The sequence below is a fragment of the Erithacus rubecula genome (genome assembly GCF_903797595.1).
Source record: "Erithacus rubecula genome assembly, chromosome: 3".
NCBI lineage: Eukaryota > Metazoa > Chordata > Aves > Passeriformes > Muscicapidae > Erithacus > Erithacus rubecula.
In genome coordinates, this window is record NC_136689.1 from 52,863,744 (window position 1) to 52,888,528 (window position 24,785).

Genomic DNA, 24,785 nt, shown 5'->3' on the forward strand with positions numbered 1-24,785 from the left:
CTATATTTAAACCTGATCCCTTCTTTACTCCTGGTCTTTATTTCCCAGATGCCTGCAGTGTGTGGGTGCAATAAATCCCATCGGAGCTCTACGAAAAGACCCTTCCCGTGTTTCATTCTTTGGCCTGTTCATCATTGTAGCAAGCTTGTGTGTGTGCTTGTGCCCCTGTGTGCCGGTCTGCCTGCTGGATCACCTCTGCCTGGAGATTCTATCAGGAAGGTAGTGGCAACTCACCATCACCTCATGCTGCTGTAGGCAAGGGGACAGGAGACTGCATGGGGCTGCTGGCAGTGCAAAGATCTAGAACATGAGGAGGTGCCCAGGGTTCTCAGCCCTTATCTGCGGGAAAACACTGGCAAGACCAAGGAGATCCTTTCAGGAGGAATACTGCAGAGCTTTCTTTTCTCATGCCTTGGAGAGGATGGGGCAGCAGCTCTAAGATATAGGATGCAGAGATGTCGCAATGGATTCCAATACTTTGGAATCCCCACTGGTGTCCTGACACGGAAAGGAATGTTGTCTCCAAGATCCATTAGACTGAGGGCATGTGGCTACTCTCACAAGCCCCTGAGATGCCTCTGTGCTGAGTCAGAATATGGCTTAGACATCTCCTTGGTGGTTTATCACCATATATGACAAGGAAGTGAAAAAGGTGTCACTCAAGTGTTCAGGGAATAGTTTGTTGTCAGCACTGAGGTCAGGAAGGAATTTTCTCCTGGGACAGATAGATAATGCTACCTGGGGTTATTTCATCTTCCTCTGCTGCACTGAGACTGATCACTGCTTAGGGCTTTTTCAGTCTCTTTTGGCTGGGCTGCTGCCTGCTGCTCATGCCCCATGAATGTGGCCTCTCATGCCCTGCAGCTTGGGAGAGAATGGCTTTTTTTCTCCATGGTGGACTATCAAGTGTCCTCAGGTGTTTTTTTACCTTCCTCTGCAGCACTGGGCAATGGCCTGTTGTCAGGCCTTTGGGCCATTTTGGCTCATGCTCCACAAAGTGGCCTTTGTGGCCAACATTTTGGGTGAAGAAGTTTCCCAGGCTTTGTGGGTGGGCCTGAAAAGTGGCCGTACCAGTCTACCCTGCCCATGTTTCCCAACTTTCCACACTGTTCTAAATCAATCTGGCTCAATAGCAAGGGATGGCCAGGGATGGTACTCTGCACAGTTTAGAAGGAACTCTCTGGCAGCTCCCCAGTCCCCAGCAAGTTCTGCCACTTGGTAGCAGGGCAGTCTTCTGTGTACAAGCTTGGGTCTCTAAGGCCATTATTCCCCATGGGGATGAGACACCAGAGGGAGTCCATCACCAATGCCAGCATTAGCTCTCTCTTCTGGGCCATAGATGATTCCTTGTAGACTGTGTTTCCTAGAGAAAGGGGAGCCAAGTCATTCCTATTCCCACTTCTGTGAGTTTATCAGTGCTTTTTGGCTCTGCTGTTGTGGATCTCTGGCTGAACCTCTCTGACACCTGGGCTCCTGCATCTGGTGTCTACCAAAACAAAAGAGTCTTTCCTCTGTTTTATTTGTTCTGTCTCGTAATTTCTGTGTGTTGCTTCTGATGCTCAGCTGATCCTATTGGTGAAACTTCTGGAAGGCCACCATGTCAAGAAATTGGAGACCAGTACACACGGAGAAGTTTCCTATGATGACATTTCTTCCCAGCTGTGGATTAGCAGAAGACACTAAATACCCATAACCATCTCTCTGTCACTTTGTGGGAAGAAGACATGTACCTTCTGAGGGGGATGAGAGCTGCAGATCATCTCAAGATAAAGCAACCATCTGCACAAACTTGAAAAATTTTCTTCAAAATTGTGCTGAGTTTGTCCAGTTTTGCTGGGTTTCCACAGGATGACAAGCCCCCACACCTCAGACATATCAAGGCTAAAAGATCAAGCCCTCAGTCTGATGCTGGATGTGTTCCTCAACTAGACGCTATCTAGCACCTACCTCCTCAAGCCAGCTCTGACATTCACAGGAGTTACAACCACCCATAGCAAAGTGCTATCTCTAGATACAGTACATTATTTTTAACCTCTCTTTTGACACTTCCCCCATCTATTTCAGTAGGCTTTTTGGCAGTTATCAAATAAAACAGAAACATTACTGTTTTAGACTAATCCTTTGGAGACGACTAATATTTAATACATTAGTCCGGCAGCATTTTAGCTATCAGGTCTGCTTTGATTCACTGAAAAAACCCCAACCCTATCTAATAAGTTTTCTTTCATAGAAGAAGCAAAAAGCAAAAATAACTCCAACAGAAGCATACCAAGCATGCTGAGTTCAGTTGAAGGTAAACCTCAACCCATTACTTTCAGGACCTGATGCCTCCACTCTCAGCCAGGACATTCAGGAAGCATACTCAAACTTACCAGATTCTCTCCATTGTGCCTAGGATACTGACAAACAGTAAGCTATCACAGCATCAATCAATAACAAAAGGGTGAAAAATGGACAACCCATAAGAAGCATAGAGAGAATAACAACACTACAGGACCTCAAGGTCCCAGATCCTCCTTCAGATTTTCCATGGAAAAAGAGTGCAAGGGTGCTGTCACAGTTGTCATGGCTGCAGTGGATCTGTGAACAAAGCTTCTTCTTAGCTGCCTTCAACCTCTTTTTGCTGTATGCTCACAGCACAAGCACAGGAAGCAACATTAACCAGATCAGTGGCTCACACTCTGCAACCATTTATTGCTCACTCCCTTTTTGAGAGGAATGAGAGTGAGGTTTATGAAGAGGACAGCAGAGGAGCACAGCAAATGTAATTCGAACACTGCTGCAGGTGCTATCTCACCTGTTGCTCAGATAACAATACCTGAAAATCAGTACTGATGCTGCCAGGAAGAGGAAACAAAAAGAAGGCACATATCCAGTTTGCAGTTTGGCACTGTCAGCCTTGTGGGCCTCACTGGCTGTTTATCCCACCTTGCTTTTGGCACCAAGAGCATGCCAGTGCTTTGTGCTTATTCCTGTTGTGCACAGTTTTAGTTCCTGGTCCTCATCTTAGCTCCCAAAGCATTGCAAAGATCCATTGAGCTTTCATCAGAGTTCTGGACAATTTCTTTTGCCCACTCTGTGCTTCCACAGCTGCCCATGTATGATGGCCACTTGCCCTCAGGTGAGGCAGAAATCTGCTTCCTCCCTCCTCTCCTTGCTCTTCTGCCCTAAATATAGCCAAATAAAATAGAAATGGACTAGAAAAAAAATGTAATTGCTAAAAAGTTCAATAAGTGATTTTTAAATCAACCTTCTGCACAGCATGTCTTAGTTTAAGATAAATTATGGGGTGGAGCCTGAGAAATGAGCTACCTCCCCTTTAGTTTTAACCACTCACCTTTCACCCATAAGGAGAGATGAATGTGAGAAGGCGTAAGTGAAAAAATAATAGTTTACTAAAAAACAAAATAGCCATGACCTAGATAACAACAATAACCACAGGTACAAAGGTACTGAATCCTGTGGACTCCTCAGGAACAGAGAAAAAAGTATGGTGAAGAAGCCCCATCCCGATATGGCAGCCTCCAAAGAAGATGGCACAAAGACAAGATGGCAGAGAAGCCCCACTTGGCTCAAGCCTTCCCCCTACACTGTCAGTTCCTCTGCTTCCTTTTGGACAGCCAGACCAAGTTGGTTTGGGCACTGCAGTTCCGAGTTGCTGCTGCTTTGTGGGGAAATAAAACTGACTCACTGGGCACCGAAACCCACAGCCTTGGCCCCAAAAGCTCCAGCTCAGCACTGCAGCTGTATTCTGAAATTCCCTCTGAAAAGTTTTGGACTGAAAAAAGCAGTTTCTTGGAGACCTATGCCAGGCAACTTCCTTAGCATCTCAGGAAGAAACAAGAAAGATGAGAATGTGTACCTGTTCCCTGTCTCTTAAAGGGATTCCTCCAACCTCCCAACCCGGCCAGAACCGATCCCTCCAGGGTAAAACACTTCGGGTCCACTTCTGGCTCCCAGGTCTTAAAGGGACATTGCACAAACTGCATGGATGGATGTAGAGGAAAAATGGAATACAATACACATTTTTTGGGTTGCCCAGAACAAGCTGAAAAAATACCTTAGAGCACACACAAACTAAATGATATAAAAAATGGATTGTACCAGTTAAACAGATCTACTCAGGGTCTTTAGAAATGTGAAGAGTCTTGGCATATGTCCAATCCAACGCAGATCTCAAGTGGTATGCGGCTCAGCATTTTTTTGACAATGAAGCTTCAACCAAAATATTCCAGTCTTGTCAATGTATTTAGATCAAAGATTAACATATACTCCAGTAATAGCAACACTGGCACATTTTCTACTACTCAATTTTGGTCCCAAGCTGAAGTTACCACAAAAATATACAAGAAGTTTCTCTCATAATTCAGTTCTTTAAAACACACCCATTTTTATAAAAATAAATTACAGCCAAAAATTGGTAGGAATGATTTTGCAAAGAAATATTTTATGCATATGATGCATATATGCATCCACATGTTTAACAATGAGAAATTTAGAAATTAAGGTTGCTATTAGTTTCTCCTTTTCAATTCTCAGTTGTCATAGGCTCAAGTCTTACCTTCTCATTTTCTTAGGTTTCAATACAGGATGTGACCAAAAGTCTGTATTCTATCACTATCTGTTAAAACCAGGTGGGGCAGTGATCCTTATCTCCATGGGAGATATTCTCTGCTAATGGGCCATCTGTTAAAATCAGGTAGGGCAGTCACCTTTATCTTTTCCACAACCCATCCTTCCTCCAGGAGGATATCATCTGTTAATGGGCCATTGAGTCCCACTGTATGACTGGTAAAATTACATCACTCCACTGGGAGATGCTCCAGCCAGGGGGAGGAGCCAAGCCTTTCCTACCTAGATAAAAACGGAGATTTGGAACAGCAAGGCAGCCTTTTTTCCTCTGGATCCCACAGGAAAATCAGAACTTTCCTCATCATTCCTGAACCTTCAGAGGAAAACTGCACCTTTCTATAGGACCACTGCTTCAGCTGAACCACATCTGCCACTGCAGGAGGACTGCAGCCAAAATTTAATGGGACTGCTACCAACACCCTGACTGACAGGGTGTCAGGTTGTATTCTGACTCTGTCAGTGTTTTGGGTTTGTTCTTTGTAATACTGTAATTCTTTGTAATAATTTCTATTTCAATTTTCCTAGTAAAGAACTGTTATTCCTATTCCCATATCTTTGCCCTGAGAGCCCCTTAATTTCAAAATTGAATTTGGAGGGAGGGGGTTTACATTCTCCATTTCAAAGAGAGGCTCCTGCCTCTCTTAGCAGACACCTGTCTTTCAAATCAAGACACTCATCCAATTCTGACACAACTAAATGTGTTGTATGCACTTATGTGATACCAGACACTGCTCTGCTGCTCCACATTTTGCACTGAACTGTAATCAAGTGGAGGACACCTCCCCTCTGGAGGAAGACCTCATTCCACCCTTCACCATCCTCATGAGTGAAAGCAGAGGGGAGGTACTGTTTCTTCTCTCATGATCAGTGACTGGACCCGAGGAAATGGCATGAAGTTGTGTCAGGGAGATGTTGGTTGGATATTAGAAAAAGACTCTTCACTGAGAGGGTGGTCGGGCACTGGAACAGGTTCCCCAGGCAGTGGTCACAGCACCAAGCCCAGCAGAGTTCAAGATGTGTTTGCACAATGCTCTCAGGCACAGATGTGACCTGGGATGCCCTGTACAGGGCCGGGAGTCAGAGTCGATGATCCTTGTGTGTCTTTTCCAAGTCTGATTCTGTAGTTTCATAGAGGCACTTGGTGTCCCAAAATGGAGCCAGGATTTTCAGCAAGCCCATTTCACATATACTTAGATAAAAGATTTGGTTACTACCTATGAATATAGTGAGCCCAAGTCTCAGATATGGAGTATATTATATTGCATTATGGTTGCCACTGGAATTGCCAGAAGGGTCATTCTGCACACTAGTGTGATGTTAACAAAGTCTCTATGAATGGGAAAGGACTTCCTGCACACCCTCATGCTGTTGTGTAATAGTGCTAGACACCACTGTTAAGCTACTGCATATTCAGCAGGAGGCTACAGAAATAACCAAATACACCGCAGATTTCTTAGCCAACATTTTTGAAAGTCAATCGAGTTTTTAAAGCTATGAAAAGCTACAGAATAAAATAAAGTTAGCATAAAAGTTCAATGTTGGTTTAATACATAACAGAAGACTCAACTTTATAGCTTTTTACAAATTAAGGCATCTCTCTGCTCTGCAGATTTACCACACAGCGCATTACACAAAAGGGAGCAACAGAACTGCCAGCATTAGGCTAACTTGGAGGCAACTCCATGGAAGGCTTTATTTTTGCCAGAGAATAGTTTCTTCAGCTTCTGGAAGAAATAGGGGATTAAAAGTGCTCTGCTCAGGCACAGAAGCACTCTGAGCAGCTAGACCTAGGAATTTTAGACACTCAAGTAGGCTAAACAAAACACTCCTCTATGATGCAAATGTAACACTCACTTTGGATGACTCTCACAAGATATATCCAATTCCTGTAATATATGATGCAAGCTATATTCCCTGAAGGTTGAGGAAGAAAACATGGGTTCTTCTGGAACATGCCAAAAGAAAATTACTTAGAATGCCTTTTTATTTTATTAAAACTTATGTAGGTTGTCCATTTTTTAATTGGGGTTTTATTTGTTTGGGGTTTTTAGTTATTGCTGTTGTTAGTTATTATTTTTAAATCTCACTTTTCATTCTTATAGAAATTCTGGAACAAGCTTACCTCAGTTTGTTGCCTGTTTTCAGGTAGACTTGTAGCAACTAAGCAAATTACCTATGTATAGAAGGTAGCATATACAGTCTCAGCTTTTAGAAAGTGGCTTTTTATCATACTAATTTAGTTTAATGAACAATTTTCTTTATGCACACAAACCAGTCTTCTAAAGTACTTGAGTTTAACTGCTTGACAATTGACATGTGGTATAGCAATGTTTATGAATAACAGTTATCAATTAACACTGCACAAGTATTTTAGAAAAATGGAAGTTTATTCATCTTTCAATGGCTCAAATAGCAAATAAAAGGATAGGATAAGGCATCAGCCAAGACAAGCTTTGCGTGTCCAATGGCTTCATAACACCTCAGTTCCCAGTACACACGTTCCAAAGCAAAGTCACAATGTTAGTGGTTAGACTCCCTGGCTAAATAGACCCAAATGAGTACACAGTAAGATGAAGACTGGCTTATACTTGCCAGTTACATGAGTAACTTTTATTCTGCACTTGGCAGTCTACTAAATGCACATACAAAATTCCTACTGATAAATATTGAACATGACAAATATAACTCCTAAGACTTGAGTCCCTAAAACTTCTGTTAGCATGAAAGTTAAGTATTTGTAACCTAGTTTGCTTGAGCACATTTTAAACTGTCAGTTATAGGCTTATACATGTATAAAAAGTATAACAGTGGAATTGATCTAGCCTGTCTCATCCCGGAGGAGTCCAAAACCCTCAAACATTCTGGTATATTTTTAGTTAAGATGTAGCACACTAACAATGTACTAGTACTCTTGTTGTTCTGAAGCAACTGAGGCAGTATGTTCTGTTTGGGGATTTTGGATGTGCACGTTAAAGGTTTCTGTATTGCAAAGCACATTTGATTGTTTGATATCAACATTAACTAGAAAAAGTAGCTACACTGTTCCCCATTTGAAAATCAACATAGACTAAACAATACAAAACCTGCAAAGAGCTTCAGCATAACACACCATGTTCCAATAGCTAAGTATTAGGAACACAAAAGAAATTAACCAGAATTTCCCAGACAACATCTTAACTCAAAACACATAAGCGCTACTAGACCAGCCCCACTCCACCCAATTCCAGGGAGTTAAAACCCAAGGAACATCTAGACAAAAATCTATGTGCAAAAGGGAAGTTTCAAGGTACCAGCACATTAAATTTTAAACAACCTTTCAGGCTTAGATGTGCCATAGGCTTATGACTTCAGTCTTACGTGTATTCTGACCTTCTAGTTTTAAGATACCGTATTATCTACCAAGATACAGATGACAGAATATGCTCTGTATTATTCACATTACCAGAGTATGGCACACATTTAAAGAACAGACACTGCTAGCAGACAGCTAGGGAGTGAAATCATCCACATAACTGCGCTCCCACAGAGAGGGCAGTCTTGCACTGATGCACAGGGATAGTCTCCATGCACCAGTTGAAAATACACCCTTGATTAAGCAACCTGCTATGTTTGGGTTTTAAAATTAAGGCATATTCAAATGTTTCAATGTAAAAGATTACATCGCTCTTCTTAGTTAATCAGGTAATGCAGAACCACACAGAGTTTTCCTCAACATAGCTGTTCACATATACATCATTCTTTTCTAATTTGCATAACTCCATGGCAAAACAGCTGCATACTGCTTTGTTAGGTATCATGTTCACAATTGTAATTTTCAAGGCAACAAAAGACAAGATGAATTGACAAATACCAGTGATAAAAAAGTATGCTTTATAAGAACCCACAAAGTAATACTTTGCTCCTCTGTTCACTATTAAAGAAAAGACTACCTATGAAACACTACATTCAGAAGAAATGTGAGAAGGTAGGCAATTATGAAATGGACTGAACTTTGCTTCTCTTGAAGCCACATAATTTGTTTTCAGTGAATTTGACTTTCAGTGCAGCTCCAAATCATGCTTTTAGTGGTACATTACATTTTCCAACATGTTAAGGTAATTTCAGTCACTTCAGCCTTCAATGGCATGCTTATAAATTATGGTTTTTATTAGTATGGTCAGGGTAGGAAAGGAATCCAAGCTTTTGATTATAAAATGCAACATCTTTCTCTGATCCTCTTAGCTAGGCTTTTTCTTTTCTTCTTCCCATTCTTTTCTTTGCTGTCTTCCATTTTTCTGGCTCTAATTTCTCTCATTAAATCAAAAAACACCTGAAAAAGATGTAAGAAGATAAATGCAAAAACAAATCACAGACATGAGTTAATTTAAGCTACCACTGACATCCAGTTCCATTGTTTTAAATAGAATCAATTACATGCAACCAGTTTGAGCAAACAAATATTAATCCAACAAATCTGTCACTGGTTTTGAAGGCCAAGTTGATATGATACAATCCTGCTTGTTTCATGGCACCATCATGTTCCCCTGTATTCTGATATTTACTTATGCATCCTGTCAGGCAATTTTAAACACGAATTGAAATAAGAGTCTCATCACCAGCCAAGATTTTCAGATGTTTTATGTACATCCTACTGGGGAAACCTAAGGAAATCAGTTTACTTTTGAGTATTTTAAGTGATGAGCTGCAAAAGTAGAAAAAGTGCAACATCAAGTTTTAGAAATACATTAATGGAGCAGTAGCATAGACTGAAATGTATATATGGTATGTATGTATGATGCAAGTCTAAGCATAAAGTGACTAGAGAAAAAAAAAAAAACAAAACAAATGCCAGCCCTTCCTTTAAAGCAAAATTACAACTACATAACCAACTTCTTACATCAGGTAATCTCAGCTGCAGCTGCCATGTTACAATCTGAAAGTACAAATTAAGTTCACTTTCATCAAATGTTTAGGACAAAGTTGGAGATACACCACTAGCTTAGGAAAAAGCAATCCTGACAGTTAAGGCTTAATGATTGGACTGCTAAAAGCTACTTTACTAATTTGAACAGCAGATATTGACTTGACTTAAAGAAGGTTACAGCAAATAATATGTATATATCTTTATAATTTTACTGTAGGAAATCAGCTGAGCAATTCTAAAACTTCTTTCCCAGGAGAGAGTCTCTAGATACCCTATAACCATGAGAATGCCCAATCTCATCTCAGATTGGAAGCTATGCAGGATCAGAACTGGTTAGTACTAGAATGGGACACTGCCTGGGAATACCAGGTGCTCTAGGCTTCTTTTTTCAGCCCTGAGATGAACTCAGTTGGTCAAAACATGATGCTAGTAATACCAAGTGTTGGGGGTTGAGTGCTTTTCTGTTACTGTGTCAATTTTAAGAATTTTTCCCATTATCATGCCAATGGAGCTGGCCGGGCTACACCCAGGATATCTGATGGGTCCAGACAAAGGTGTGGGTGGGGACGGCCCCCGGAGGGGCCTCTGAGGCTTCCGGGAGGGCACTCGCGTTTCCGGCGAGCCGGGAGGAGGACGCCTGGGATCGTTCAGCCACGCGGCCGAGCACAGCAAAGCCAGACCCTCTGCGATCACCTGCCCTGCATCTGCCCCGTTCCAGCCTCCTGCCTCTGCGGACACAGCTGATCCCCCGGACACACACGGTGAGCGAGGAGCCACCGCCCTCGGTGAGGGTGAGCCCGTTCCCGCCCGAGACCGGCGTGGCCGCTGCTGCCCCTCCCCCCTCCCTCCTGCCTTCGTTCCCGTCTGCCCTCTGGCAAATCCGGGCTCTGGACTAAGTACAGAAACAGCGTGCTTGCATCTAAAGGGACTGACACCAAGTTATCTATTTCGTTCTGTTAGCAATTTTAACTGTTATTGTTTTCTGTTTGTATAGTTGGATATATTAGTAAAAGAGCTGTTATTCCCACCCCCCCTTATCTCTGCCTCAAAGTCCTTAATTCAAACAATCGTAATACTTAGGGGAGGGGAGTAGAACCAAAGTCTCTATTCCAAAAAGGGAAACTTCTGCCCCTACTGGCAGACACCTGTCCTTTCAAACCAGGACAGATTTTGGCGCCCAACGTGGGGCAGGAGGGCACTGAGTTGAGAGTTAAGACAGGAATAACAGCTCTCTTAACTGGCAATATGTTGTCTGGTTTAATCTGGTTTGTGTCCCATGTGGTCACAGCCATCTCCCTCCCATTTGTAAGCCCTTTTTTGAATTTGGGCCTCCTCACCAAAGTTACTGTAGCTATTATCCAATTCGTTTGGTGGATTGATTATGTCAGGAATTCATGGGTTTTTAATTTTTTCTGGGAAGCGGTTGCATGGATCCGGAGCTATCGTACTCTAACTGCGTGTTTCTGGGGCTATTTCAGTAATGGTACTTACTGTGAAATAACGAGTGCAAGGGAAATTTTCTCCCAACCCATCACCCAGTTTTTTGAGGCTACCCCACTGGTTCTCAAGGATTTCAGATCTGTTTTAATTGCCACTGTTATTATACAGTGGCTGGTGTTGCTGGTAGGCTTGTTCTACTTAGCATTCAGAAACAAGGGAATATTGGCTTGGACAACAACTCTGATACCTGCCCCAGGGACTGGGGATGCTGCCCCAGAACCTGCCTCTGCCGCAGGGACTAGGGATGTTGCCCCAGAACCTGCCTCTGCCCCAGAGACTAGAGATGCTGCCCCAGAGCCTGCCCCAGAGACTAAGGATGCTGCCCCAAAGCCTGATGCTGCCCCACAGCCCACTGCAGAAATGAGCCACCCAGAGTGGGTGGGGGCTCTAGTGAAGGATATAGGCCAAATGCTGAAGGAGCATAGCCAGATGATGAAGGAGTATTTTTCTCCAGCTGGTAAGAAACCCTGCCCTAAAGAGGGAGAGTCAGATGGTGCTGCAGTGGAACCCATAGATGTCGTATCTGTCCAGGTTCCAGCTAGATCACAGGAGCAGCCACAGCCAGCAGCAGTTGCTCCTGTGGAAACTAGGAAATCTAAGATTAAAACGAGGCACCTAAATAATGGGGATCAGCAGGGAGGGTCCTCACAACCAGCAAGGGAGCCAGAGGTTGAGATCGTCACCGAGTCCCTCTCATACAATAGTCTCCGTAACCTGCGTAAAGACATTGCTCGGCGGGGCCGTGAGCCTTTCACAACTTAGTTACTCCGGGTCTGGGACCTTACGGGAACAGGTGTTCAACTGGATGGAACTGAGGCCAGGAATTTGGGATCCTTGGCCCAGGATTCAGGTGTGGACCAAATATTCGTAAGGGAGCAAGGCCTCCTTTCCCTCTGGAACCGGCTTTTAATGAGTGTGAGAGAGAAGTTTGTCCACAGAGAGAGAATGCAGGAGCACCACCGTAGGATGCGCTGGAAGACCCTTGAGGAAGGGATCCAGCAGCTGAGAGAGACAGCAGTATTAGAGGTACTCTTTGGGAGGGATGGACAGCATGACAATGACCCTGACAAGGTCAAGGGCACAGGGCAGATGTTATGGAATCTGGCAACCTTGGGTCCATCTCAATATACCACCTACATAGCAATGATTAATGCCAATAACAGTCCAGAGACAGTGTGTTCTGTTGCCAACAAACTCAGAAATTTTGAGAGCATGATGAATGGCCCAATGCAGGCCAATGTCTCTGCCGTGGCCAGGAACCTCCAACAGGTCAAAGATAGGATGAGGGATATGAGGGAGGAGATGATGGAGGAGATGAGGGAGGTGAGGGAGGAGGTGAGGAAGATCAGCGTAGCAGCAGTACAAGTCACAGGCCCCCAAGTCAGAGCTTCACGTCCCCCAGCTAGGAGAGAGGGTACACCTCACGAGCTGACCTGTGATTTTTCCTGCGAAACCATGGGGAAGACATGGGAAAATGGGATGGGAAACCCATTTCTGTCCTGGCAGCATGGGTGCGTCAGCTCAGAGAGGGAAATGCTAACCAAGGGAGCCGCACTAAAATGAAGGTAGCCTCAACCTCCCACAAGCAAGGTGCAGGGTATTACAGCAAAGATGTTCTGTCAAATCCCCTGGAAGGAACCTCCACTATGCATGCCCAGGAAAGAAATAATAACCAGGGCTAGAGGGGCCCTGCCTCTAGCCAGGGAGAGGCATGGGATGACAGGATTTATTGGATAGTGTGGGTGCGATGGCCTGGCACGTCAAAGCCACAGAAACATAAAGTGTTAGTTGATACTGGTTTACAATGCACCCTGATACCATCAGAACATGTGGGGAAGGTACCTGTTTCCATTGTTGGGGTGACGGGGGGATCACAGGAATTCACTTTGCTGGAAGCTGAGATTAGCCTGACAGGGAAGGGGTGGCAGAAACATCCAATTGTAACTGGCCCAGGGGCACCGTGCATTCTAGGCATAGACTTCCTCAAGAACGGCTACTACAAAGACCCAAAGAGGTTCAAGTGGGCTTTTGGAATAGCTGCTGTAAAGACAGAGAGCATTAAGCAGCTGAACACCTTGCCTGGACTGTCAGAAAACCCCTCTGCAGTAGGACTTCTGAAAGTGACTGAACAAGAGGTGCCAATTGCCACCATGACCGTGCACCGCCGGCAGTACCGGACAAATCGAGATGCTGTAATCCCCATCCACAAAATAATCCGTGATCTAGAGAGCCAAGGGATGGTCAGCAAGAGCCACTCACCCTTCAACAGTCCTATCTGGCCTGTGCAGAAATCTAATGGAGAATTGAAACTGACTGTGGACTATCGGGCATTGAATGAAGTGACTCCACCGCTGAGCGCTGCCTTCCCGGACATGCTGGAACTCCAGTACGAGCTGGAGTCCAAGGCAGCAAGGTGGTATGCCACCATTGACATTGCAAATGCATTCTTCTCCATTCCTTTGGCAGCAGAGTGCAGGCCTCAGTTTGCTTTCACCTGGAGGGGCGTGCAGTACACCTGAAACCAACTGCCCCAGGGGTGAAAGCACAGCCCCACCATCTGCCACGGACTGATCCAGGCTGCACTAGAAAAGGGTGAGGCTCCAGAACATTTGCAGTACATCGATGACATCATTGTGTGGGGGAACACAGCAATGGAGGTGTTTGAGAAAGGAGAGAAAATCATCCAGATTTTGCTGGGAGCCAGTTTCGCCATTAAAAAGAGCAAAGTCAAAGGACCTGCCCGAGAAATCCAGTTCCTGGGAGTGAAGTGGCAGGATGGACGGCACCAGATCCCCACTGAAGTCATCAATAAGATCACTGCAATGTCCCCACCAACAAGCAAGAAGAAAACACAAGCTTTTCTAGGTGCTATCGGCTTTTGGAGAATGCACGTCCCTGAGTACAGCCAGATTGTGAGCCCTCTCTACCAGGTCACTCGCAAGAAAAACAATTTCCATTGGGGCCCTGAACAACAGCAAGCTTTTGCCCAGATCAAACAGGAAATCGCTCATGCAGTGGCCCTTGGCCCAGTCAGGACAAGACCAGAAGTAAAGAATGTGCTCTACTCTGCAGCTGGGAACCATGGTCTGTCCTAGAGCCTTTGGCAGAAGGTGCCTGGTGAGACCTGAGGCCGACCCCTGAGATTCTAGAGCAGAAGCTACAAAGAATCTGAAGCCAACTACACTCCCACAGAGAAAGAAATCTTGGCTGCCTATGAGGGAGTTCAAGCTGCCTCAGAGGTGCTTGTCACAGAAGCACAGCTTCTCCTGGCACCCTGACTGCCAGTGCTGGGGTGGATGTTCAAAGGAAAGGTTCCCTCTACTCACCACGCCACCGACGCCACATGAAGCAAGTGGATTGCCCTCATCACGCAGCGCGCCCGTATTAGTAACCCAAATCGCCCTGAAATTTTGGAGATAATTACGAACTGGCCAGAAGGTGAAGATTTTGGTCTCGCTGATGAAGAGGAGCAGAAGCAAGTGACCCGGGCTGAAAAAGCTCCACCGTACAACCAGCTGCCAGCAGATAAAACACGCTACGCCCTTGTCACCGATGGTTCCTGCCGCATTGTGGGGATGAACTGAAAGTGGAAAGCTGCCGTATGGAGCCCCACACGACAGGTTGCACAAGCTACCGAAGGAAAAGGTGGATCGAGTCAACTTGCTGAACTCAAAGCTGTTCAGCTGGCCTTAGACATTGCTGAGAGAGAGAAATAGCCAAAGCTCTACCTTTACACTGATTCGTGGATGGTAGCCAATGCTCTGTGGGGTTGGCTGGAAAGGTGAAAAAAGGCTGACTGGCAACGTAAAGGAAAACCAATCTGGGCTGCTGATGAGTGGAAAGACATTGCCACTCGGGTAGAGAAGCTGCCTGTGAAAGTCCGTCATGTAGATGCCCATGTTCCCAAGAGTCGGGCTAACGAAGAACACAGACACAACAAGCAGGTAGATCAGGCTGCACAGATAGAGGTCTCAAAGATAGACTTAGATTAGGAACACAAGGAAGAACTGTTCCTGGCTCGATGGGCCCACCATGCCTCAAGCCATCAGGGCAGAGACGCCACCTATAGGTGGGCACGAGACCGAGGGGTGGATCTAACCATGGACAGCATCTCTCAAGTTATTTATGACTGTAACACGTGCGCTGCCATCAAACAGGCCAAGCGGGTGAAGCCCCTCTGGTATGGGGGGCGATGGTCCAAATATAAGTATAGAGAGGCCTGGCAGATAAACTATATCACACTGCCTCAGACCCGCCAGGGCAAGCGCTACGTGCTGACCATGGTAGAAGCCACCACTGGATGGTTGGAGACCTACGCTGTGCCCCACGCCACTGCTCGGAGCACCATCCTGGGCCTGGAAAAACAAGTCCTCTGGAGGCATGGTACCCCTAGAGAGAATTGAGTCAGACAATGGGACTCATTTCAAAAATAGCCTTATAAACACCTGGGCTAAAGAACATGGCATTGAGTGGATGTACCATATTCCCTACCATGCACCAGCGGCTGAAAAAGTCAAACGGTGCAATGGTCTGCTTAAAACCACCTTAAAGGCACTTGGTGGGGGGACTTTCAAGAACTGGGAGATCAATCTACCAAAAGCCACATGGTTAGTGAATACCCGAGGTTCCACTAACCGAGCAGGCCCTGCCCAGTCAGAGCCCTTGGGAGCAGCAGATGGAGATAAGGTTCCAGTGGTACACCTGAGAGGCATGTTAGGGAAAACTGTCTGGGTGAACTCTGCTTCCAGCAAAGACAATCCTGTTCGTGGGGTAGTTTTCGCTCAAGGACCAGGTTGCACTTAGTGGGTGATGCAAAAGGATGGAGAGACCCGATGCATACCCCAAGGGGACCTTGTTCTAGGGTAAACTATATATGATACTTTGCCTTTAAAGGCAAAGATTTCAATATGATGTAGCATGTTGGCATAAAAAAAATTCGGGGTGGATAATGTTGGGGGTTGAGTGCTTTTCTGTTACTGTGTCAATTTTAAGAATTTTTCCCATTATCATGCCAATGGAGCTGGTCGGGTTACACCCAGGGTCCCTGATAGGTCCAAACAAAAGGGGGTGGGTGGGGACGGCCCCCGGAGGGGCCTCTGAGGCTTCCGGGAGGGCACTCGCGTTTCCGGCGAGCCGGGAGGAGGACGCCTGGGATCGTTCAGCCACGCGGCCGAGCACAGCAAAGCCAGACCCTCTGCGATCACCTGCCCTGCATCTGTCCCGTTTCCAGCCTCCTGCCTCTGCGGACACAGCTGATCCCCCGGACACACACGGTGAGCGAGGAGCCGCGGCCCTCGGTGAGGGTGAGCCTGTTCCCACCTGAGACCGGCGTAGCCACTGCTGCCCCTCCCCCCTCCCTCCTGCCTTCGTTCCCGTCTGCCCTCTGGCAAATCCGGGCTCTGGACTAAGTACAGAAACAGCGTGCTTGCATCTAAAGGGACTGACACCAAGTTATCTATTTAGTTCTGTTAGCAATTTTAACTGTTATTGTTTTCTGTTTGTATAGTTAGATATATTAGTAAAAAAGCTGTTATTCCCACCCCCCCTTATCTCTGCCTCAAAGTCCTTAATTCAAACAATCGTAATACTTAGGGGAGGGGAGTAGAACCAAAGTCTCTATTCCAAAAAGGAAAACTTCTGCCCCTACTGGCAGACACCTGTCCTTTCAAACCAGGACACCAAGATAATGGGTTTGATTCCTATATGAGTCACTCAGCTAACAGACTCAATGATCTTTGTGGTCCCTTCCAACTCGGAATATTCTGTGATATTTTGAACAAAGCAATACATCTATGTCAAATGGACTTGATCCATTTCTGTGAAACATGGACAGTGTGGGGGCTGAAAAGCGCCTCAGAGCTCAGTAGGTTATGACACTAATCTCATATTGACTGCAGGAAAAGTATCAACCTTCATCACACAAAATCCAAAGAAAATCGAGGAAACTAAACATTTCCACCAAGAAATGAGATTGCCTTTAGATTTTTAAATGTGCGCTAAGTTGCTTGTATTTAAGTCTGTGCTAATGGCAGAATGCAAATGTCAGTTTGCTTAAGAACTGATACTGTACAACAGTATTTAGCTGTCTAGGATACATAACCTTCCGAGAAAACGTTTAGTGGGTTGCTTTGCCAAAATGAGTGGAGGCAGGCTGTGTTTTCTCAAGTGAGTTAAAGCACTATTCTGGAATTCAGAGAAGTGAGATTTCTTATACAATAGTAATCCAAGTTTGTGTAGCAAACTCCAAAACTTCACGTGCTTCAAGCAACTAAGAATACTCAGTATTCACTTGAGCCAACAAAATCTTCTTTATGGCCTGTCAAACCTTAAATCTATATGACACATGCTAATCTGGATCCATTATGCCATCAGCTCCAAAAAGAAATCTGGAGCTCTCTGGTAGCTTACCATGTATGTGCAAAGGCTATTCATCCAAGAGCTACTGAAAAAAATATGTCACATGCACCTTTTCCCCCAGGTGCTAAACAATAATGACGTGGATTTGAAGAGCTAGATTATAACAACTGTAATAGATGGTTGTTAAATGCAATTACACACCAAAACTAGAAGATGTGTTAGTTTTTATAACAAAAAATCAGAGCTTTATTCAACAATGAGCATGAGTTCTGCTGTACTTGATTAAGAAGTCTTTGCTGTTTTGTAGGGTAAATCACTGTAGTATTGAACAATCAGTTTCTTCAGTAAGATAACTGACAAGATAAGATAACACAACCAACAGTTGAGTTTAAGTTATTGCAGAAGAATTCACATCACAGCTCTCATGCTGCAATTGCCAGCTCATACATATGGATTTCCATCAGAGAATTGTTCACCAAGTGCAAGGTGCAGTATCTGGATCAGGGCAACCCCAGACGTGAGTACAAGCTGGGAGACGAACTTGTTGAGAGCAGCCCTGTAGACAAGGACTTTGGGACTTTCATGGATGAAAAGCTGGACCTGGCCATGTGCACTCACAGCCCAGAAGGCCAATGGTATCCTGAGCTGCAGGAAAAGAGGACTGGCCAACAGGTTGAGGTAGGTGATTGTCCCCTTCTACTCTCCTCTCATGAGACCTCACCTGCAGTGCTGTGCCCAGGTCTGGGGTCCTCAGCACAAGAAAAAACATGGACCTGGTGGAAATGGTACAGATGAGGCCACAAAGATGCTCAGTGGGCTGGAGCAGCTCTGCTATGAAGATAAGCTAAGAAGCTGGGGTTGTTCATACTAAAGAAGAGAATGCACCAGGGAGACCTTATCACAGCCTTTCAGTTCTTAAGGCTTATTAAAAAAGACAGCATCTTTTTACACGGGCAACTTGTTATATGACTCTTGTGGAAACAATTTTGAATTAAAAGGGGAGAGGATTAAATGACTAATTATAAAAAATGTCTTTACTGTGAGGGCAGTGAGGCACTGGAAAGGGCTGCCCAGAGAAGTTGTGGATGACCTAACTCTGGAAGTGTTCAAGGCCTGGCTGGATGGGGTCCCAAGCAACCTGGCTGAGTGGTTGGTATCTGTGCCCATGGCAGGGCAGTTGGAGCTAGATGATCTTTAGGGTTCCTTCCAACACAAACCTGTGATGCAATGTGGGATCAACTTTTTCAACAGCTCTGAAAGGTTGGCACATTGCACCAAACCTACTTATTTTGCTACACAACTGTGACACAGTCTACAAGGCTGACAGTTATTCTGAATTGCAAGACCTCGCATTCTAAAAAACTAAGCAGCATTTTCTTTTCTTGGAGACAAATATTCTCTTTATCTTATGAGCTTCTCAACCAGGTTTTATGTCTGAAAACTCATGAGACACTTCTGGGCTTTTCATAGCTTTTTGGGTTCATCCACTCTTCATCAAAACAACATACAAAGAGGCTGATTGTTAAATGAGGGTAGGAAAGGCTTGAATCCCTGTCTTACTTTTTTTTAAAAGGTGTTTTATTCTGACTGAGGATCAGAAAGTATTCTTCACTCTTCAGAAGCAGATTCTTCTCTAGTTACAGAAAATGCAGTATTAAGTCTAGGTTAAAAGAGCTGACCCAAGAAAGTTTTATAATGTCTAGTATCATGTCTTGAATAATAATGATTCTTTGCAGTTTAGATAAACGTATTACACCTAATATTTTTATTATTCTACAAGGAGTCACCTAGTCATGCACTCTTGGCAAGCTAAGGAAGAAAAGTATTTGATTAAAATTCCACAAAATTATTGCAGCAATTAGGAATATAAGGAATGTGATCCATGAAAAAGAGGGATAAAGTAAAAACTGATGAACAGATTATTTAAGAGGCCAGTTATTACCTTGTCAACATTAGCTCGTGTTTTTGCAGAAGTTTCCACATAATTAACATTCCACTGATCAGCTCTGTTTTTTGCTTCCTCTACAGAAACTTGCCTTTTATCTTCCAAATCGGATTTATTACCAACTAGCAAAAACGGAACATTCTCATCTTCTTTTACTCTTAAGATTTGCTCCCTGGAGAAGGAAAAAAAAAAAAAAAGCAAAAGTAAATGAAGCTTTGCATAGAGTGCCATTCTTAGAACACAAAAAGAAGTTGAGACTAAATACTTGTCTATCTTACGATGAAAAGCCACTTATTCCTTTTATACAGTTTGTAAAACAGGAAAGTCTTAAACCTCATTGTGACATTATACATGAATGAAGACAGACAGACAATTAGTCCTCGAGGACTGAAGGAGTTGAGTCAGTAAGAAATTTAAAAAATAGAACAAGATTGGTTTAGGTGAGAATTTATATTATTAATGCATTCCCTTTAACAGTGTTGAGAGCATCTACCATTATCTTTACATTACTATTTTTGATGGACATTTTAAAGTTATCTAAGCTTCAGTTTTACAGTTGATTCTTTCTTAACAAAATGTGCCATTTTTAAGCTGATAAAATGGTCCACAGCATATCAAGGAATTCAGGAATTTTTCTCAAGTTAATTATACTTAATTATACTCAGTTTCTCCAGAGATCTTAATTTAATTACAAACCTGTGTATTGACACAAGGCATCAGATTTTCAGGGACAGACCCCTCTACTGTTTTAACTGCTAGGATGGAAGGTTTGAAACTATAAATAAAACTCAATACTACAAATAATTTGATACTCGAGTCTTCACACTTAAAAAATAATGAAAGTTTTCTTCTAATTGAAAATGCATTAATACTATCAGGAAGAAGAGTTGTCTAAAAACAAGAATATTCTGTATTTTGTCTGTGAAAAAACAAATATAAAGTTAGTTGTGAAATGTAGTCCTTTATCATGGAGCAAGTCCAGAAAGACTGACAAAAAACATAGAAAAATAAATTTCTTTGGATGGCTGAGGTTAAACCAAATTTAAAGTTGAAGGGAGAAAAGCTGAAGACAGTTAAGTAATTGATATTCTAAAGGGCTTTGATTTGATATATGGCAGGATGCTCACATTACAAAAAGCTCTGAATAGCATGCAGTCTTGTGGAAGAAGCCTACTCACAGAGCTGAGAAACTGCAGACAGTTCATAATTTTTTTTTAAACCGTGCATTTGAGGCAGTCTGTGGCACCACATTTATATATGTGGTATAATTAAACAGCGACATTTCTCCTCTTCCACACAAATATCAGTGCAAAGTTTTTAAAAGTCTGCAGCTATCCAAAAGTAGTTTGAATAGCCAGGGCATCAGGAAGGTATCCAGAAGAAAACTCAGGGCATCATGGCAATCCATAAGACTTCTGATAAAAACAAGTAGCTTTCAACACTCGTTATCCAGGCAATGCTATACTGGGTTAGCATGACAAGGTTTCGTTAATGGTGGGTCTATCGATGTGGCTTCTCTGAGAAGCTGCCAGAAGCCTCCCCAATGTCCGTTATTGGCAGAGCCAATTCCAGCCAGCTCTGGGACAGGCCCACTGTTGCCCAAGGCCAAGCCCATGGTAGTAACACCTCTGTGATAACTTATCTAAAAGTAAAACTGCACAGGTGCAATCGCAGTCAGGGAGGAAAGGGGTGAGAATATGTGAGAAGCACAACTATATAGATACTAAGGTCAGTGATGAAGGGGGAGGAAGTGCTCCAGGCACCAGAGCTGGGATTCCCCTGCAACCCATGGAGGACAGCCATGCTGGGGTATGCTCCTGGCAAAGTTCTGTTGGCCTCTGGAGAGAGGGGTCCATGTTAAAATATGTTTACTGGCATGAAATGTGACCCTGTGTGGGACCTACACTGGAGCAGTCTGTTCCTGAAGGACTGCAGAAAAGGGATTCATGCTGGAGCAGTTAGTGAGCTGCAGCCTGTGGGAAGGACTCACACTGGAAAGTTCATGGAGAACTATCTCCCATGAGAGGGACTCCCCACTGGAGTAGGAGAAGAATTCCTCTCCCTAAGGAAGATGTAACAGCTGGAACAATGTGTGATGAACTGACCATAACCCCCAGTTCCTTTCTCTCTGCATCACTGGGAAGGAGGAGGTAGAGCCCAGGAAGGAGGGAGGGGTGGAGTGGAAGGCATTTTTAAGGCTAGCTTTGCTTCTCATTATTCTGCTCTGATTTTGATTGGCAATAAATTCTTTTCCCCAAGTGGTGCCTGTTTTGTCTGTAATGGCAAAATCAGTAAGTGATGTCTTCCTCTCCTAAACTCATCAGCCTTTCATTATATTTTGTCTTCCCTGTCCAGCTGAGGATGGAAGAGATAGAGGGGCTTTGGTGGGTACTTGGGAGAAATGCCAGGTTAAACCACCACAGATGCCAAACAATTTCACCATTTAAAAAGTTAAGCTATCAGCAATTCAGATGATCATATTCATATTCTCTTTTGAGCCCCTTCTGAAGGCCAAACAAGAAATATCTAATTAATGGTGTGCCAGCTTGAAATCTAGAACTTAAAAAAATCCATGCTATGAGAGCCAGACCAATTCTACTCAAAGCAAGGCCAAATTTTAACAAACAACCTTTCAAGTATTTAAAATACAGTCATTGTAGGTCTCTATTCTATTGAAAAAAATTACTTGGAGCAATGGCAATTCAGAGCATGCCAGGAACCCCATTGAACTGCAGTAAAAAGTCCTGTTGGAGGTCTGCCATTCCAGCAGAACAACATTCCATGAAAACCAAGTTCTTCTTGTCACTTTCTTTAATATTTGGCTCTTAAGTAGTTGTCTTAGGTTACAATGTAAGTTGCAACCAGAAGTATGTATTCTACCACATCTTTATAAGTCCTAAAAACTGGTGGGGTAGCCTTGTTTATCTCTTCATTACCCATCCCTGATTAATTCCCTCTGGGGACTGTTTTCTGCTAGTGGGCCACCAAGTCTCACTGCATGATTCAAAATTGCATCATTGCATTGTGAGATGCTCTGCCCAAGGGGAGGAACCAAGCATTCCTATGTAGATAAAATCTGAGGTTTGGAACACCACAGGCTTCTACTGAATTCCCAGAGGACAAGAGCTCCATAAGCACCACTGGAACTTCAGAGGAAGACCAGACCCTTCTAGAGGATCACTGCTTCAACAGAACCACATCTATCACTCCAACAAGACTGCAGCCAACACCCTGACCAACAGGGTATCAGGCTTTATTCTGACTCTGTCAGTTTAAGACAGTATTTTCCGCCTTTATTTTAATTTTCCCATTAAATTGTAGTTCTGACTTGGAATCTTACTGGTTTGCTTTCAAATTATTAGGGGAGTATACCCTCAGACTACTCAACAGTGCCAAAAGTACTCTAACTGTGCCTTCAAGAGATACAGATTGCTTTTACACAGAGCAGAAAAATATTTTTTTCTGTGTTACATTTTAGGATTTAGTCTTCTATGGTTAACTTTCATATTTGGATTGGGGAGAATTTTAATGTCTTTATTGAAGGGATTTTTTCTTTCATTTTTCCTGTATCAACATATATATGGTTAACTCTCACCTTTACTGGAAGGTATGAATTTTTTAAGGCCAAAGTACTTGGAAGTATTGGCATGATTTTAAACAGATTTGAATAGGTAATTTTGCAGTCTAGGGGAACTGAACTATACTAAACTGTCCTCCATGATTGACAGTACCCCGCAGAAGCCTGCAAACAAAAGAGCCCTGCTCCTCCCCCTCTCAAAATATGTAAACACAGACATATAGAAACACAAATAAACTAAAAAAAACCAAAAACAGAAGATGAAACATTTACTTTCTCTCCTCTCCATACCTCTCCCTCCTCCCTTAGAGATATTAAATATATGCTGCTAGTTAGTGCTAATTGAGTTGAACTGTGACAGCATCTCCAAGAAGACTAATTTCAATGGAATGCAGATAACTCCTTTTTATGTATGTATCCTAAATTTTCTTTCAAATATTACAGCCTTTCCTATTTCACTACACTTGGAACTGGTAAAACTGTTTTCTGATATATTTTGTCTTTTTTTAAGATACAGTAATGGGTTGTTAAAAGGTTTTCTCTCTCAACTGAAATTAAACACCTTTAATATACTCCTACCTGCAGAATATTCTATTACTATCATAAGAGCTTATTATCATGATGCAGTCTGTGGCTGAGACCATGGTGAGGCAGCTATCTTCTGAATGTTGCTGTCTATCTGTTCTGTGGCAATAGCCTTTCTGGTATTCAGAAACACAGCAGATAAGACATCTGAAGTGGCACAGATAGCAAAGGCCAGCTAGGTATCTGTTCAAAATATTATGTGACAACAGTAAGAGCTGCTGTCCAGTCTGGACCAGCAAAAGGGTATTACAAAACACACGCACAAAAACCACTTTCCATCATCTCAGTGTAATTAGAATGATTATCTTGCCCTGTAACTTACCTGAAGTCTGCAGTTGCTGCAAAGGATTCCAGCTCTGTAATAGAGAAGACGCAAAGAAAACCTTCTCCACTTCGGAAGTAGTTGTCTCTAATTGCAGCATAGTCCTCCTGCCCTGCTGTATCCAATATATCAATTTGGACTTCTTCCCCATCCAGAACCACCTTTTTCCTGTAGCTATCTGCTTTGGTGGGCTCATAGTCTTCAACAAACTAGAAAAAAAAAAACTTCATGATATAAAATCATGCCTGTACAAGGCAATTGCTTCTGTTTGCACATAAGGATACAGCAAACATATGAAATGGGTACTGGAACTAATAACTAAGCATTGTGCATTTAGGCCCTGGGAAGTACTCAAGCAATTCATAGTTAAAGCAGACTCCTCATCAGCACAAACAGTTTTTAGGTTTTTGCTTTCCTCAGACATTATAAAGAAATGTAGAGGTAATTTCAAAACAACAGTGTCTGTGCACTACCTAAACTTTTGGTTCAAGCACAACCGTCGTGTTTCATTATGAAATCAGGTAGTTTTCATCTTACGTGTATTTAGTATCAACTTTTAAAGTATACTTGAATGCTTAACTTCTATCTTTTAATAAAAAGGGATGACTTTCATGGGGAAAAAAAAGGAAAAGAGAAACTGACTTTCCTTCCTGTCTTTAAGAGCAGCACAAAAAACATGGAAGAAATTGATTGTTTAAGGTGTCATGCAACTCAACTATGTGAGGAAGTTTTGAGCTATAATAAACAAGTTCTAATAGGGTTAGTCAGCATGCAAAAATATTCCAGTAATATGACAGTATCTAACAGCTGAGAAGTCTGAAAAAGGCCATATTTTACTTCAGTTACCTGTACAGGGCAAATCAGTAATCTCAAAACATGTTTTTGTTCCACTTAAATGCTGAATTTCATACCACATCACATGCATTTAGATCCTTTCAGAAAATAATTCTACAAATGTAATCTA

General features: G+C 43.2%; 1 protein-coding gene across 2 annotated transcripts in view; it reads right to left on the minus strand.

The window, feature by feature from the left end:
* Window positions 1-7,000: 7,000 nt before the first annotated feature.
* The window catches only part of RALA (RAS like proto-oncogene A), a 37,130-nt gene continuing 19,345 nt past the window's right edge, over window positions 7,001-24,785 (minus strand). For both annotated transcript variants that reach the window (XM_079301972.1, XM_079301973.1), the window contains exons 3-5: window positions 23,822-24,030; window positions 19,335-19,509; window positions 7,001-8,941 (exon numbers count right to left, since the gene is read on the minus strand). In XM_079301972.1, coding sequence (XP_079158098.1) covers window positions 8,819-8,941; window positions 19,335-19,509; window positions 23,822-24,030 — 507 coding nt within the window. In that variant the 3' untranslated portion in view covers window positions 7,001-8,818. The remainder of the gene's footprint in view (window positions 8,942-19,334; window positions 19,510-23,821; window positions 24,031-24,785) is intronic.